Raw genomic sequence first — 15,775 nt, 5'->3', positions numbered from 1 at the left:
CCTTTTGACCTAATAATTCTATTTCTGGAGAGCTATTTTAAGGGAAGTAATGAAAAATTTTTAAAGATAATTTAAAGAAATGGTTGCTGAACTGTATATAGAAGTTTTGGGTTATATAATTATTAAATTTTATTTTGGAAATTATGTAACAAGGGGGAAAATAGTAAGAGAATGAGTTAACATTTTTTAAGTCTAATCTTGGGCTACACTCTTTTTCTATTACTATTCTTTATAATGACGTATTAGGTTAGGTATCTTCTGAACACTATAAGAAATTAAAATCTTACCTGTGCCACTGCCTGTATGAAACCTCCTCAACTTTATTTCATTTTCTGCTCCTTAAAGGTAATCACTACTTAAATTTAATTCTTATCATACTAATATATTTGCTGATAATTTTGTAATATATATTTATGTTCCTAAGATAGTCATTTTGCAGGATTTATTTTTGTTATAAGTATTATCAGTGGAAATTATTTTTTCCAATGAACATTTTTTTTTTGAGAATCATCTGTGCTTATATAAATAGAAGTAATTCAAACATTTTTACTATTGTGTAGCATTTTCATTATATTAGTATACTGTAATCTATTTATCTATAAACGTTGAAATGATTTCCAATGTTTTGTAAACTATTACAATCAGTACCATTATTAACACGTGGTATACATGTGTGAAAATTTCCTATTGTATATATACTCTTTAGAAAAAACACCTCATTTAATCACGGTAGATATGCTTAGAAAGTATTCTTTTCTTATTTTACCAGCGAGTAAAAAAGTGATTAGAAATCTATCAATCATTAACATAATTAGCAAGCGGTAGATTTAAATCTAGGTCTTATTGTTCTGAAAGCCATGTTCTCTGTAATATACTGTGCTGTTATATATAATTGTTAAAAAAGAATCATGATTTTTAAAATTTTGAACAGTATAATGACCTAGATGTTTTAAGGATATCAGTTTTTAAAATCTGGAGGAAAATTCAAAAACTTCTGAATAATTTTATAAATTCAGTAATAGAATTATGGCTAATTTACTTCTCCTTTTATGCATTTTTTTAACTTTCTAATTAATTCTTTCTTGATTTTATGTTAGTTTTAATAGAAGACATGACATGGAAAAATTTTCTTTGAATAAATTGAATTTTTCTTTGAAAACTTTTTATTCTAGAGCTGACATAAAATAATACATAAAAAAGAAGTTTTTAATATTATAAAAATATGGTCCTAATTACCTCAGTGAAGACTATTCCCCATTAAACAAAAGCATTACTTCCATAGTCATTCAAATAACAAGTGTTTCTAATCTCATGCCAAAATATAACACTTTTAAGCAAGAATGAACTTAATACAAAATAATGCAAGCAATAACTTGGACTATCCTTTGATATTTGCTGACATATATTAATAGGTTGTGGAAATTTATGCCAATCATTTACTAAGTCAAATCCACATGTTCCAGGGATCAAAATACAATAAATAAATGCCTAAACCCAATGTACGCATTATCATACATTTGCCAAATCACCAGATGTGAAAATTTTAAATTAGTTTTCGTGGCATTTGTGTAAAATATGTACTAGTAACTTTGGTCAAATCAAGTTCAACAGGGAAGTTCAAAGAGATGCACAGAGGTTAAGGGAACTCATTATTACATCAGAGATCAGTTAGATCAAGGCAGACTTGCCTCCCCTAAAATTCGCCATTTGAAAGTAAATACATGATTTCCTAACGTTCATTTTTGGAGGCCATTTTGAAAGAGCAGTATGCTTCATGGAACGTTATTAGTAGTAGTCTGGCTGGTCACTATGAACAAAATTAGTCTCAATTTTCAGTTTTTCCTCTATAAAAATTATTATCGTTTCCTGTTTATGTTCACTTCTATGTTTTTGAATATCTATCTCAATCAACAATAGAAGATGCGCTTAAATAACTGCATTCATTTCTATGGGGATAGATGTATGACTAGAGGGAGCACTTTTTTGAAAAGCACTTATTCTGACATTATTACATGACCACGAAACTATTGGAAAAATAAGCAAAGTATATGAAAATATAAGAATAATGACTACAAGAATATGTTTGTAAAGATTTTGTAGATATTAACAGATAACTAAAAAAGCAAAGTAAACATAATGCACTTTTACATATTCAAAGCTGCAAATTATATATATATAAAATTATTTAACAATTAAAATATATTAGTGGATCACTCAGAATATTTCTCATCCAACTAAATAAATGCACTTACCAAACTTCAAGAGACATTTCTAGAATCATTTCAGTGACCTAAAAAAAGACATATTAATCAGATTAGGTCATAAAGTAGATGTGTGTTTTATATAATGGAAATAAACTCAAAATAATTTTTGAGTGCCAGATTATTTTTAATCTAAAAAAACACAACCCTAAAAATAAAAGTAACACAGCTCCATGAAGACCCTAAACTACAGATGCAGTTCAGTAAACCAACTTTTTGGCATGTTTTTAATAAATCTACTTAGTAAGTCATTTTAGCAAACACAAGAATTATATCTGTCTGGGTTGTTTTCCTCCCTCAGTAAAATAAAGTAGCTCACCACAATTACTATTTACAAAACATAAAAAGTGCCTGAGATATAGAACTTCTGAGATGTTGTGTCTATTATTTAGGAGCTGCCTCCAGCCACAAAATCAGAAGCTGTAACAGCCCAGAGGTTAGAATCAGCCTGGGTGAAAGTTCACACGTGTGTATTTGAGACAAGTGCAGGCTGTAGTAACCTGGAAATACAACACCAATTCATGGTGGGCAGTAGACCTAGGGTCCAGCCAACTGTGGTTGACTCAGGAAATATCTACTAATGAGATCTGGAGCCTCCGGTTTTTATTTATTTCAACACTATTTGAGGCTATCAAATATATTGAAGGATGGCATCCTGCCAGAGAGACAATTTTTGTCTAAAGGAAAAGAAAATGACTAATATCCACTTAAGATATTAAGAGTTGTTTTTCCAAAGACTGTAAATCTGTTGTACAGAAAGACCTTCTCAATATTATCCCTGGCATTAACTACGAAAAATGTAGCTGTAGATTGTTATGAAAACCAAATGAGAAAATGCTTTGAAAGTTGTTACACAGTTGTAAATGTGTTATTATTTTTATTGTATCGGGTTACTGTAAGAACATAGATAGAGCTAACTTGTTCAATAAATTCAAGTAGAACAGAACTAGGATATACCTCTTGAAATGTGAAGAGGAAATTTTTAGAATCAACATAAAATACCATAGATTATTAGATTTACCCTTGTGAATTTCAAGGAAAGGAAAAACACAAACTAGAAGGAGATTTCCAAAAGGTTAAAATAAGTTCATAGATGATTGATTCTCAGAGCTTAATTTTATGAGTAAGAAAAAGGTATTGAAATCATCTATACAAAAATTTTCCTCTCTCACTAAACTGTAAGCTCTGTCTTATATAGATTCCTATTACTGGTTCATTGTATAGTATTTGGCATACAACAGATAACACATATTTGTCAAATTACTCTTCGCGCGCGCATGTGTGTATGTGTGTATGTGTATATCGGAGGAGGAGCGCATCAGGCAATCTTTTCTCATCAAGAAATAGTTGACTACTATTGGAGACAAAATCATGGGATGGTCTGAACCAGACAGCAGTTCCTATATATATAGAATACTCTGAATGTTCATTAATCAAAGAAGCATATACATATTTTTAAAGTTAATAAAGTAATTGAGAATCCTAGGACAAATGGAATAATGCATGCCCAGATGAAAGTAACATCAAAGGGTGATTGGCTACCAAACAGGGAATGCAATTTAGAAGAAAACAAGATATGGGTAAAGCATGGTCTGTATTTTTTTTCAAGAAATACATAAAAATTGCCCCTTAAAATGATACTAGATTTTATGTTTTTATCTCCAGAAGGTAAAGCCATCATGAGTGGATGGAAATAATATGAACAATATTACAACTCTATGTAGAGTTTTCTAATAAATGGAAAGATTCAAGGCCTCTTTCATTGTGCCATCTCATGACAGAAAGTGTTCAAGAAAATGCTGGCTTCCCAGCTGGCAGGTCTTCAAGCAATTTATAAATTACATATCCAATGTTTGGCCAGGTGTGGTGGCTCACACCTGTAATCCCAGCACTTTGGGAGACTAAGGCAGGTGGATCACCTGATGTCAGGAGTTCGAGACCAGCCTGGCTAACATGGTGAAATCTCATCTCTACTAAAAATACAAAAATTAGCCAGGCACGGTGGCGCATGCTTGTAATCTCAGCTGCTCAGGAGGCTGAGGTAGGAGAATCACTTGAACTCAGGAGGCGGAGGTTGCAGTGAGCCGAGATCATGACACTGCACTCCAGCCTAGGCAGCGAGAGTGAAAATTCTGTCTCAAAAAAGAAAAATATATATATATATATATATATTATATATATATGTATACGTGTGTGTATGTGTGTATATATATGTGTGTGTGTGTGTGTGTGTGTGTATATATATATATATATATATATATATATAATCCTTGAATATATCCAATGCCTGTTTGCTCTGACAGCTCCATGAATAAGAGGAAAATCAACCATGCTGCATTTATAGTCAAATTTGTCTTCTCCATTAGCACACACTTTCTGTATCTACATTTCTTGGCTAAGACATTCATGATCCTGGATGGACTGACAAGACTCTTTAAACAAAGGCAGGATAAAGGAAGAAAAGGCACAGGATTTTTCTGACATTTTGAATGTTACAGACTGTGCTGCCAAGGTTCTTGTCACACAGATTAGGATCCTCACTTCCACACTGCCCAAGTGGGTCACCCACAACCAGGAGGAAATTTAAAACACTCTAACTGGGTGCATGATGTTCAGACATGCTATGTATGATAAGCTTGATGTTTACAATCTCTCTGCACCTTTTACCTAGAACATGTCATTCAGATAAAAACATGTACTTCCTGTGAGGCATTAAACAATTACTCTAAACTTCTTCCCATACACTGCATAAAGCATCTCTGCATTACAGGCTTCCATGCGGCTTGTATTATCAAGACAATTAGAAGGAAGAATGACCGCCTCTTCCAGGCTTGCCCCAACACCCTAATACCTAGCTAGGAACTAGAACTAATTAGAACTCCACCTTTTTTAGGAAGGAGTAGGCTGTGTCGACATGTATTCTTGTGAAAAGCAGCAATGTCATCTTTGAATTCCCCAGTGGAAAGCAATTTTAGATGTTTACAATTGGAGATTTTCAGTTACAGGAGAGTGGGCAAACTGGAGGAGACAAACTATTAAAACTAAAAGCCATTTCAGCTTTCAAATAATTTTTAAAGGATCTAACCCACGAATTATCTTGAAAACTTTCCACAGTCATTTTGAAATAATGAAGCTTAAAGCAACAAGTGTAGTGCCTGACAATAAGGAAATCCTTTAAAACAGCAGTCCCCAACCTTTGTGGCACCAGGGAGCAGTTTTGTGAAAGACAATTTTAACATAGACCAGGGTGGCGGGGTGGGAGGGGGGATGGTTTCGTGATTCAAGTGAATTACATTTATTGTGCACTTTATTTATATTATTATTACACTGGAATATATAATGAAATAATTATACAACTCACCAGAATGTACACAGTGGGAGCCCTGAGCTTGTTTTCCTGCAACTAGGCCTTCCACTGGGGGTGAGGGGGGACAGTGACAGATCCTCAGGCATTAGATTCTTATAAGGAGCATGAACCTAGATCCTTCACACATGTAGTTCACAACAGAGTTCACGTTCCTGTGAAAATGTAATGCCACCGCTGATCTGAAAGGAGGCAGAGCAGCAATGTGATGAGGAGCGACTGTAAATACTAATGAAGCTTTGCTCCTTTGCCCAACTCTCACCTCCTGCTGTGCAGCCTAGGTCCTAACTTGCCATAGACCAGAACCAGGGGTTGGGGACCCCTGCTTTAAAATGATTATTACAAAAAAGATGCACATAACAAAATAATTTCAAACTTGAGAACCTATCCTATTAGTAAAGAGTTCTTCAAATATGCCATGACTTCCCTTATGTGCTCCAATATTTACAACACTTACTTTCAATAAAACATTATTTTGAACTCTGATTCCTAATTTATTCATTTTTTTTTTTCTAGGTAGAAACAAACAGTAATTAATCATCATATTGATTCAATCATTATGCACATCTTTCAAGAGAATTACATATTTTCTGCTTTATCCATATTTACTTGAACTGTGCCGGATAGCAAATAAAGTCATTTTTAAAGGGTCATTTTTACTTAGAATCATGTTTCTGTACATTGTATCTCAATCGTGTGAAGAAGGAACAAGATGTGGATCTGACAAGGAGGCAATCGAAGTGCAAAGCAGAAATTACAACCCCATCAATACATGCAAACTCACATCTAATAAATTCTGCATGTTTAAAAGTTGAATGAGACACTAGTAAAATCATTTTTTTCTTTTTTTTTTTCTTTTTTTAGCAATAAAGCTTTTTAATCACCTGGGTGTAGGTGGACTGAGTCCGAAAAAGGAGTCAGCAAGGGGAGATGGGGTGGGGCAGTTTTACAGCATTTGGGTAGGTAGTGGAAAATTACAGTTAAAGGGGATTGTTCTCTTGTGGGCAGGGGCGGGGGTAACAAGGTGCTTGGTGGGGAACTCCAGAGACTTATTGTCCAGGAGAAGGAATGTCACAAGGTAATATCAGCAGTTAAGTCAGGAACCGGCCATTTTTACTTATTTTGTGGTTCTTCAGTTGCCTCAGGTCATCTGGATGTATATGTGCAGGCTTGGGCTCAGAGGCCTGACATTCCTGTCTTCTTATATTAATAAGAGAAATAAAACAAAATAGTGGTGAAGTGTTGGGGCGGCAAACATTTTTGGGGGTGATATGGAGAGATAAAAGGCGATGTTTCTCAGGGCTGCTTCAAGCGGGATTAGGGGCGGTGTGGGAAGGGTGGCGTGGGAACCTAGAGTGGGAGAGATTAAACTGAAGAAAGTTTTTGTGTTAAGGGGTGATATTGTGGGGTTGTTAGAAGGAGCATTCATCGTATAGAATGATGGGTGATGGCCTGGATACAGTTTTGTATGAATTGAGAATTCTTTTTCAATATACAGTCATGTACTACATAGTGATGTTTCAACGATGAAACACATTTGCAACAGTGGTCCCCATAAGATTATAATGCCATATTTTTATTGTATCTTTTGTATGCTTAGATATGTTTGTTTAGATATGCAAATACTTACCATTGTGTTGCAAATGCTTATCATATTCAGTGCAGTAACATGACTTGCAGCTTAGGAGCAATAGGCTGTACCACATAACCTAGGTGTATAGCAGGCTGTACCATCTAGGTTTATGTAAGCACACTTTATAATGTTCACACAATAATGAAGTCACCTAAGGATGCATTTCTCAGCATGTATCCCCACTGCTAAGCAACATATAGATATACATAATATTTTTAGTAAAATAAATTAGCTTTTCCTACCAGGAATCATCTAATTCATTACCCAACAATTCAGGATAATTCAGAAGTGTCTCCCTCCCCTCCAAAATAATTGTTCTTAACAGACTTGAAAGACTTTTAAAAACCATTGTCTTCCCTGTGGCCATGTTCCACACTCTCATAGTTTCCTCCTTACATTTGATGATAATCTCATGTTCCTTAATTTAAGGTCCTTTTTGCTAGGTGGACATCAGTGGAAATTCTGAAGATCTGGGTAATCATTAGCTTTCATACAATAAGCCAGATTTCCTAAACCACTACTACCAAACCACTCTACTACCTCTTTTTTCTCAGACTGTCTAACTTTTCTCTTCTAAACTTCATTACTTTCACTACTCCTGTCTGAGCACTTGTCAGGTTTATAGCGCCTCCTGGAAGTGCATTCATGTATTCATTCATCCAAAAATGGTTCAAGTGCCTCATATATGCCAGGCTGGGTACACAATGGTAAATAACCTAGTCATGTTCTACTCCATGACAGAACTTACCATCCAACAGAGGAATCCCAAGAATGCAAGAGCATTCTGAAACACCCTAAAATTTAAAAGTTATAAATTGCCATAAAAGTCATAAAAATCTCACTTGTTTCAATTGTTAGTAACCCAAAATAAAAATGCATTTTCTGTTAAAGTCAGGAATTACTTGAGCCACATTTGAACTCTGTCCTGCATCAATAGCTGAGAGTTTTAACTTCTCAGCCAAAGGTCTCTCAACTTTCTTACAAAATTCTATCGTTCTCTTGTTTTCTCTCCAAATTCCACTTTGTCTCAACAACTTATTTAAATTGCAGTCTTTGTTTTCAAACATCAATACATGGTTTTCCAATGACATCATCCTGAGACTAACAACATTCTGAATTCACCATAAAAACTCCCTTCTTTTTTTCAGCTTTGTCACTATCTCTTCTGTGGAACTATCTTATTCATTTGCAAGTTGCACTTGTGAGTAAGCAACAATCAAAGAAAGCAATCAGCCAAAATCAGAGAGATGCCACAGGAGCCATGAGGAATGGCTATTTTCAACACTAACTTCTAAATACAGATGGCAAACTAAAACACAAGATCAACTTAGAGACAACTTTTTTCTAAGTGTTGGCCAAAACAAACTAATTTCATCCAGAGAAATAAAGAAGCATAATCTTATCTGCTTCCAAGCCTAAGCATTTTCATGATTCTTTTGAAGTGGGCTACTTTGTTTCCCAAAACACTCTACATTCTGAATATTCTAGACCTTTCCACTTTAAAATGGGCCACTATAACCCCAAACCACATTTGACACATTCAGTCATGAGTGACTGGTGCATTCTGAACTATCTTGAAACAAATGATCACTGCATCGATAAGCTCTACCATTAGTATTTAAATAACAAGTTCATTTTGGTCCATAAGTTCAAACAAATAAGTATGTTTGATATCCAGTTAAATCCACTTCATACAGCACATGATACATATTTAGTTAAATCTGGTCAATTATAATTAGAGTGAGAATATTTAATATTTATTTAGTGCTTAATTGGCCAGGAAGTATTTTAATATGTTGTATGCATTAACCTATCTAACTATAACCACAACCTAAAAGGTAGGTACTATATGTAACCCTGTTTTACAGATGAGGATGCATGGCAAAGTCAGAAAAAATAACATGTCCACCATCACATGGTTAATAAGTAGCAGAATCATGATTCCATCTTGGGAAGTGGACATCTGACTCTGAGTCTGGGTCAAAAGCAGCAGGTTGTACCAGCATCTCTCAAACAACAATTCTGATGTTCTAAACTTTTGACTCCAACAAATACAATTTAAACCAGATTTTATCAATGGCAGCCCTAAAATTGTCTTTCTCCCCCAAAAAACAAAGTCATAAAAGTTGAGTGATAAAATCACAGTCTAAGGAAGAGCATAATTCAGCTTTCCACCTTCAGCGGATCCTCAATGCTTCTAAGCAATCATTGCATTCAACTCTACTTGACACATTAAAGCTGTGCCAAGCGTGACTTTCCTCAAGTCACTCTACACTCCCCATTCTAGTGACTTTCCACAGAAGCAGTCTGTGGTAAGCTGCACCCACCTTTTTGTTTTCCATATCAACATTCTTGGTATCTCTACCTACTAACGTTTTGCTTGCTAATGCTTCTGAGGAAAAAGCCAGAAGTTCCCTCTCAGTTCCCCATTACCTGGTCACGAATCTTCCAAAATTCACTACTGTAAGTAAGATAACATCAAAACTCCTACATCTCACATTTCTACTCTGCTATGGTCTCATCCCAATGTACCTCTTCTTCCTTCATGAACGGATGATCTGTTCCCATCAAACTTATCTAGGCACAGTTTCCCAAACATGCTCTGTCCTTTCTAGTCCAATGCCTTCAGTTAGGCTGTTCTCTTTACCAGGACTACCTTCCGCCCCTTTAGAGACCCAACCATCTCAACCACACCCTTTCTTTAAGGACATACCTAAGCCATTGATGTCCACTGTCACCTGCAATGATCCTGCTCCCTCAGCCCTGCCTTCACCTCTCTGACCTGATCTCCTCCCAGTCTCCCTCCCACTCCTTCTTTGTGCTCCAGCCACACTCTCCTACTTGCTGTTACTCATCTTGCTAGGCAAACTCTGTTTCAGAGCCTTTCTACTTGGAGTGCCTTCTGTCCTCAGATATCCTCAGAGATGCCTTTCTTAATCAAATTTTTGGAACTGCCTTTGTGACAGTTCACAATACACACCCATATACACACTGCCCCATTCTCTGTCCCTAGTTTAGTTAACACTTGCCATTATCATCATCTGGCAGGAGTATCTTTTACATATTTACCTTGCTTTTCATCTGTCTTGCTACGTAGAATGTAAGTTTTGTGAGGGTAGGGATTCTTGTTCATTTTATTCTCTGCTGAAATAGGCAGTGCCTCAAGAGTGTCTACCACATAGTGAAGGCTCAATAGTTATTTGTAAAATGAATTAATTAATAAATAAATAATTTATTCTTATGACTCTCACAGCACACATTGCCTGCACTGTCCATTTATCATACATAAATATTAAACTCTAATGATATGCTAAAGTTTGTAGGGGTAAAGTATACTGTTGTCTGCTACCTCCTTTTAAATGCATCAGAAGAGCAGTTTTTTGGTAAAATGGTAATTATAGAATCTAGGTGGCAGTTATATGATGTTCACTGTATAAATCTTTCAATTTTTTATACGTTGAACATTTTTATAATAAAATTTAAAGAATAATAATGTTTTAGAGAGGTCTTCTCTGACTATACAAACTTCAGTTGCCCACCAACTGTTTTCTACTGCATACCTTTATTTTCTTCACAGTATTTCTCATTAGCTAATGGCGTGTTGATCATTCTTTTGCTCATCATTGCCTGTTTACTTTCCCTATTAGAATGCAAGCTTCCTGGAGAATTCCCAGGATCCTGTCCATCACCTAGAATACTGCCTGGAACATAACAGTTGTTTAATAAATAACTTCTCAAGTAAGCCAATGAATAGATACCTCATGATACTGTTTATTATTACCTGTCAGTTTACACATGAAAGTATACTTTCCAAACAGATTCTTAGTTCCTTGAAAATTGTACTTTTGTGCAGTTTTTTTCAATATTTAGCAACATTTTAGGAGCACAATAGAGGCTTACATTCTTCTCACATTAATAACACAATCTATTGGCAAGTTAGTATTTTAAAATTATATAATACTATATAAATGATAGATTTTTATTCTTGCATTATTATCACTTAGCTTCCATATCTGTAAAATGAGAAGAACTGAAAGCTTTTGGGTGAAGAAGGCCAAATGAAAATAAGGTATTGTACTTACAAGTAAAAGCTAAACATTGGGTACACAGGAACATAATGATGGGAAAAACAGACACTGGAGACTCCAAAAGTGAGGAGAGAAGGAAAGGAGCAAGAGTTGAAACACTACGTATTGGATGCCATGTTCACTACTTGGATGATAGGATCATTAGAAGCCCAAACCTCAGTATCATGCAACACACCCATATAACAAACCTGTATATGTACCTCGTGAACCTAATGTAAAAAACAAAACAGGTTGAGTGTGGTGGCTCACACCTGTAATCCCAGCACTTTGGGAGGCTGAGGCAGGAGGATCACTTGAGGTTAGGAGTTCGAGAACAGCCTAGCCAACAGAGTGAAACCCCGTCTCTACTAAAATACAAAAATTAGCCAGGCATGATGCCCCTTGCCTATAATCTCAGCTACTCGGGAGGCTGAGACACAGGAATGGCTTGAACTCGGGAGGCAGAGGTTGCAGTGAAGCAAGATCATGCCCCTGCACTCCAGCCTGGGCAACAGAGCGAGACTCTGTCTCAAAAAATAAATAAATAAAAATAAAAATAAAATATTTTTAAAAGAAGAGAAGTATTCTTTCTAGATCACAGAATTTTACAAATTAGAAAGGAGCTTAGAAAAAATTTAATCCAACCCTTCATTTTACAGATGAAGAAAATAAGACTCAGAAAGAAAGGATAACAATTCAAACATTCTGGAGAGCTATGAATGACAGAGACAAAATGAGGGTCCATCCTCTCAATTCCCAGTTTCGACTCCTAGTGAGTACAGCAGGGCCCTGGGAATCTGCCCAACTCCATTTGGAAGCTCCTGTTATTTCTCCAGCGTCTCCTGGACACAGAAATCACTCTATGTTGACTCAGTATTAACGTTTGCATGACAAAACTATGAAAGAGTTTTTGCTAATGCTATTTTGCCTTGAAGAATTTGTTCACTCTTCACCAAATCTAACTGCTGTTTTTCCTCCACTGGCTTACCGTAACTATCTTCAAGGCTTACATCTCTTCTCTCCCATTGCTCCCTCACCACCTCCTCTCTCTTACAACCTCTGTAAACATTGTAGAATGATCATCAGGAAGACTGGAATTCCAAGCTGAGGACAGAGGCTGGATAGTTGGGTGGCTTGCACAGGGCACTCCCATATGATCTGAGGAACAAGCAGGGGACTCTCCCCTTAGCCATCATGCTTACTTCTCTCCCAACTACTCCTGCAGCTCAAAGAATTATCATTCAGAACTACAAAGAAGTGGCCGGGCGCGGTGGCTCAAGCCTGTAATCCCAGCACTTTGGGAGGCCGAGACGGGCGGATCACGAGGTCAGGAGATCGAGACCATCCTGGCTAATACGGTGAAACCCCGTCTCTACTAAAAAAATACAAAAAACTAGCCGGGCGACGAGGCGGGCGCCTGTAGTCCCAGCTACTCGGGAGGCTGAGACAGGAGAATGGCGTGAACCCGGGAGGTGGAGCTTGCAGTGAGCTGAGATCCGGCCACTGCACTCCAGCCTGGGCGACAGAGTGAGACTCCGTCTCAAAAAAAAAAAAAAAAAAAAAAAAAAAAAAAAGAACTACAAAGAAGTCTGAAAACAAGGTAATGAAGAAAAGCCTGCTTGGACGACTGCTTTCCCAGGCACACTAAAAAAGTAGTTACATAAGCTTCTTTAAATTCAGGAATGTGGAAAGCCTTTTTAGAGCCCTAGGGATTACACATCTAGCCGTAAAAAATGACAGGAGAGGAAATGAATGTTGTCCACAATATCTTCTCTTATAAGGAGTCTGTGTATCATGGACTAAAATGAAGAAAGAAAAAAAATGATTTCAGAAAGTCCAATCCATGCTTCCAAAGCCCTCAACAGACATTTACTGAGAGCCTATGCTAGCAACACGCAAAAGCTAAGGCCTGAAGATTTTAGCCTTTGACCACCTCTACACACTCTTTCCTATGATTCAGCAAAATGGATCTGCCAAGCCGTTTGTCTTGCTGTGCCCCAGCTTGCTTTCTTCTTTCAAGACTCTGGCCTTCAGCAATCTGTTCTGCCCAGAATGCTCATAACTACTTTACTGATGAAATCCTGCTCTTTTCTTAAGGTGTAATAACAGCAACAATGACAAGTAACATTTATATAGTGCCTAATATGTTCCAGAAACTGTTCTAAGCCCTGCATGTATACATGCGTACATCTATGTGTTTATGGTATTGATATATTTAATCACTTATTTTGATTACTTTATAGTATAATATACTTTTAATCACTTTCAATCACGTATTGAATTATATGCTTAATATATAAACTAAATAATATGTAAGCATATATTGAACCATAAAATATATCAAATTATAATTAAATATGTTTATATGTAATATACATTATACTATATATTATCATATGCATATATTATATATACATAAATAAAATTAACTTGTTTAAACACAATGATTCCCTTAGAAGATATTATTTCTATTTTTTAGGTGAGTAAACTGAGGAACAGAAGAGTTACGTGTTATTTTCCCAGAATAAAACAGATGGCAAGGAACAGAACTGGAATTTAAACACCAAACAGCCTGTCTTTCAATGCCAACGTGTTAACCACAGTTCACCGTTCAACTTGTTCAAAATCAGCTACTGCTATGGAGACATCCCTGGCCTCCTCTCACAACATGATTGTTCTTTATTCTGCCTTTCCACAGCACTCTATACATATCTCATTGGTACTTATCTCACCGTCTGGGGATTTCTTTTTATCACATGTATGTATCTTCCTACTTCCACTTCTCATTTCAACCCTTACTCACCTCCTTCCCAGAGGGAGATAACTCAGGGAAGAACTTCCTATGCTTTATTATCTCTATTCCTTGAACAAAACACAATGGCTGGCACACAGCAGATCTTCAATAAATGTTTGTAAAAGGAATGAATGAAATAGCATTAAAAGGGGTCGACAGAATTGTGGGGAGTGCATCTCTTGGCATGAGACAGAAGAAATGCTTTCTGGAGCAGGTGGAAGCACCAAGGTGTGCATGGATCAGAGCATCCTCAAGGTACCTAAGCCATTCTGATTGTATGGACTAGTCAAGAAGCTCATTTGGGCTAAGTTGGTTTCTAAATAGGTACACATTCATTTCATAAATGTCATCTATGTAATTAATTCTGTAGGCACATTTAATCAGTATTTCAAGTTTTCTGACCTAGAGGATTTTAGTTTACAAGAGGAAAATGAAAAATTGAACAGTATAAATAATTTAGTCCCCATGAATACCATAGATAATTATTACAGAGACTCAAAGGAGGAAGACTCATTTGGGGTAGTAACAGGAAAGGCAACACAGAGTAGCTGAGAGTTAAGGGAGAGGTAGGTTAAGGTGAGTGGAGGTACTTGGAAAGTCATTCTAAAGATGTGCAGAAACACCTTGTCTCTCCCAACAACAAGAAATTAGTATGTTAACCAGCCTTACACATACAGGCCCACCAGTTGTTTACATTTCTTACTATAAACTACTAAATTAGTTTCTTATAGAATTCAAAATCCAATGAGTTTATTCTGTACAAAATAATTTACCTAAGGTTTCATTATTCCAAAATAAACTATCAAAATTTCAGAAATGCAGCAAACCCAGAAAGTCAAAAATAACAATAACCTCCCATCATTCCTTCTGGCCTTTTGCTGCTTTATCCCTGCTTACTTGAGGATTCTGTGAGATGGAAATTATTCCCCTGGAGAGATTTACTACTAAACATGTGGTTTTGGAATAGTTTGAATTTTCTAACATTTTTCATTGAGCTTACTTGTGTTCTCTCTCTCTCTCTCTCCTCTCTCTCTCTCTCTCTCTCTCTCTCTCTCTCCATCTCTCTTTCTCTCCACACTCCACCATTCTTCTCAGATTTTGCATCTTTTTTTATCCTCCCCAATTTTTTGTATTAAATCTGCCAATGGAGTCCAAAGGCATTGCTGAATCCCAATGTCACCATTTGGAGCAACAAAGGAGATTAAAGCCTTAGTAGTGTTTGATATAATACCTCAACCAAAGTTTATAGATGTCAGAATAATTTTTAAAATTAGGACAAAAAGTAAAAAGAAAAACAAAATTTTCTCTTTAAAAAGCAAACATTCTAAAAACAAATAAATACAATTTTCCAAGTGTTAAACCCAACTTCCCAGAATCAATAGACTTTATCTAACATAAGGTTGGAATATAATTCTGCAGTGTTACTTACTTGGTTGAAAATAAAAGGAACTTCTTTCTTCTCTCCCACCTTCATTGAAGATACAGGAAATGTTGCAGTCCCTAGAGTTTCATCCATGACATAATTGGCATCCATTAACGTAATCTATAGAGTAAAATGTAGAGCACAAAAATAAAATTTCCCATGGATCTTTGGAAATATCATCTATAATTTCCACCACAATTTAAAAAATAAATCTCTCCAATGATATTTAACAG

At 36.0% G+C, this 15,775-nt stretch overlaps 1 protein-coding gene across 5 annotated transcripts in view; it reads right to left on the bottom strand.

Moving 5' to 3' along the window:
• Positions 1-15,775, bottom strand: part of PLA2G4A (phospholipase A2 group IVA) — a 148,636-nt gene that overhangs the window by 68,873 nt on the left and 63,988 nt on the right. For all 5 annotated transcript variants that reach the window (XM_033196868.1, XM_033196870.1, XM_033196867.1 and 2 more), the window contains 2 exons: positions 15,549-15,662; positions 2,253-2,290 (listed from right to left, as the gene is read on the bottom strand). In XM_033196868.1, coding sequence (XP_033052759.1) covers positions 2,253-2,290; positions 15,549-15,662 — 152 coding nt within the window. The remainder of the gene's footprint in view (positions 1-2,252; positions 2,291-15,548; positions 15,663-15,775) is intronic.

The sequence above is a fragment of the Trachypithecus francoisi genome, unplaced genomic scaffold (genome assembly GCF_009764315.1).
Source record: "Trachypithecus francoisi isolate TF-2019V2 unplaced genomic scaffold, Tfra_2.0 Lachesis_group5, whole genome shotgun sequence".
Lineage (NCBI taxonomy): Eukaryota > Metazoa > Chordata > Mammalia > Primates > Cercopithecidae > Trachypithecus > Trachypithecus francoisi.
The sequence above is the reverse complement of the archived record's forward strand: the minus strand, read 5'-3'. Positions and strand labels throughout refer to the sequence as shown.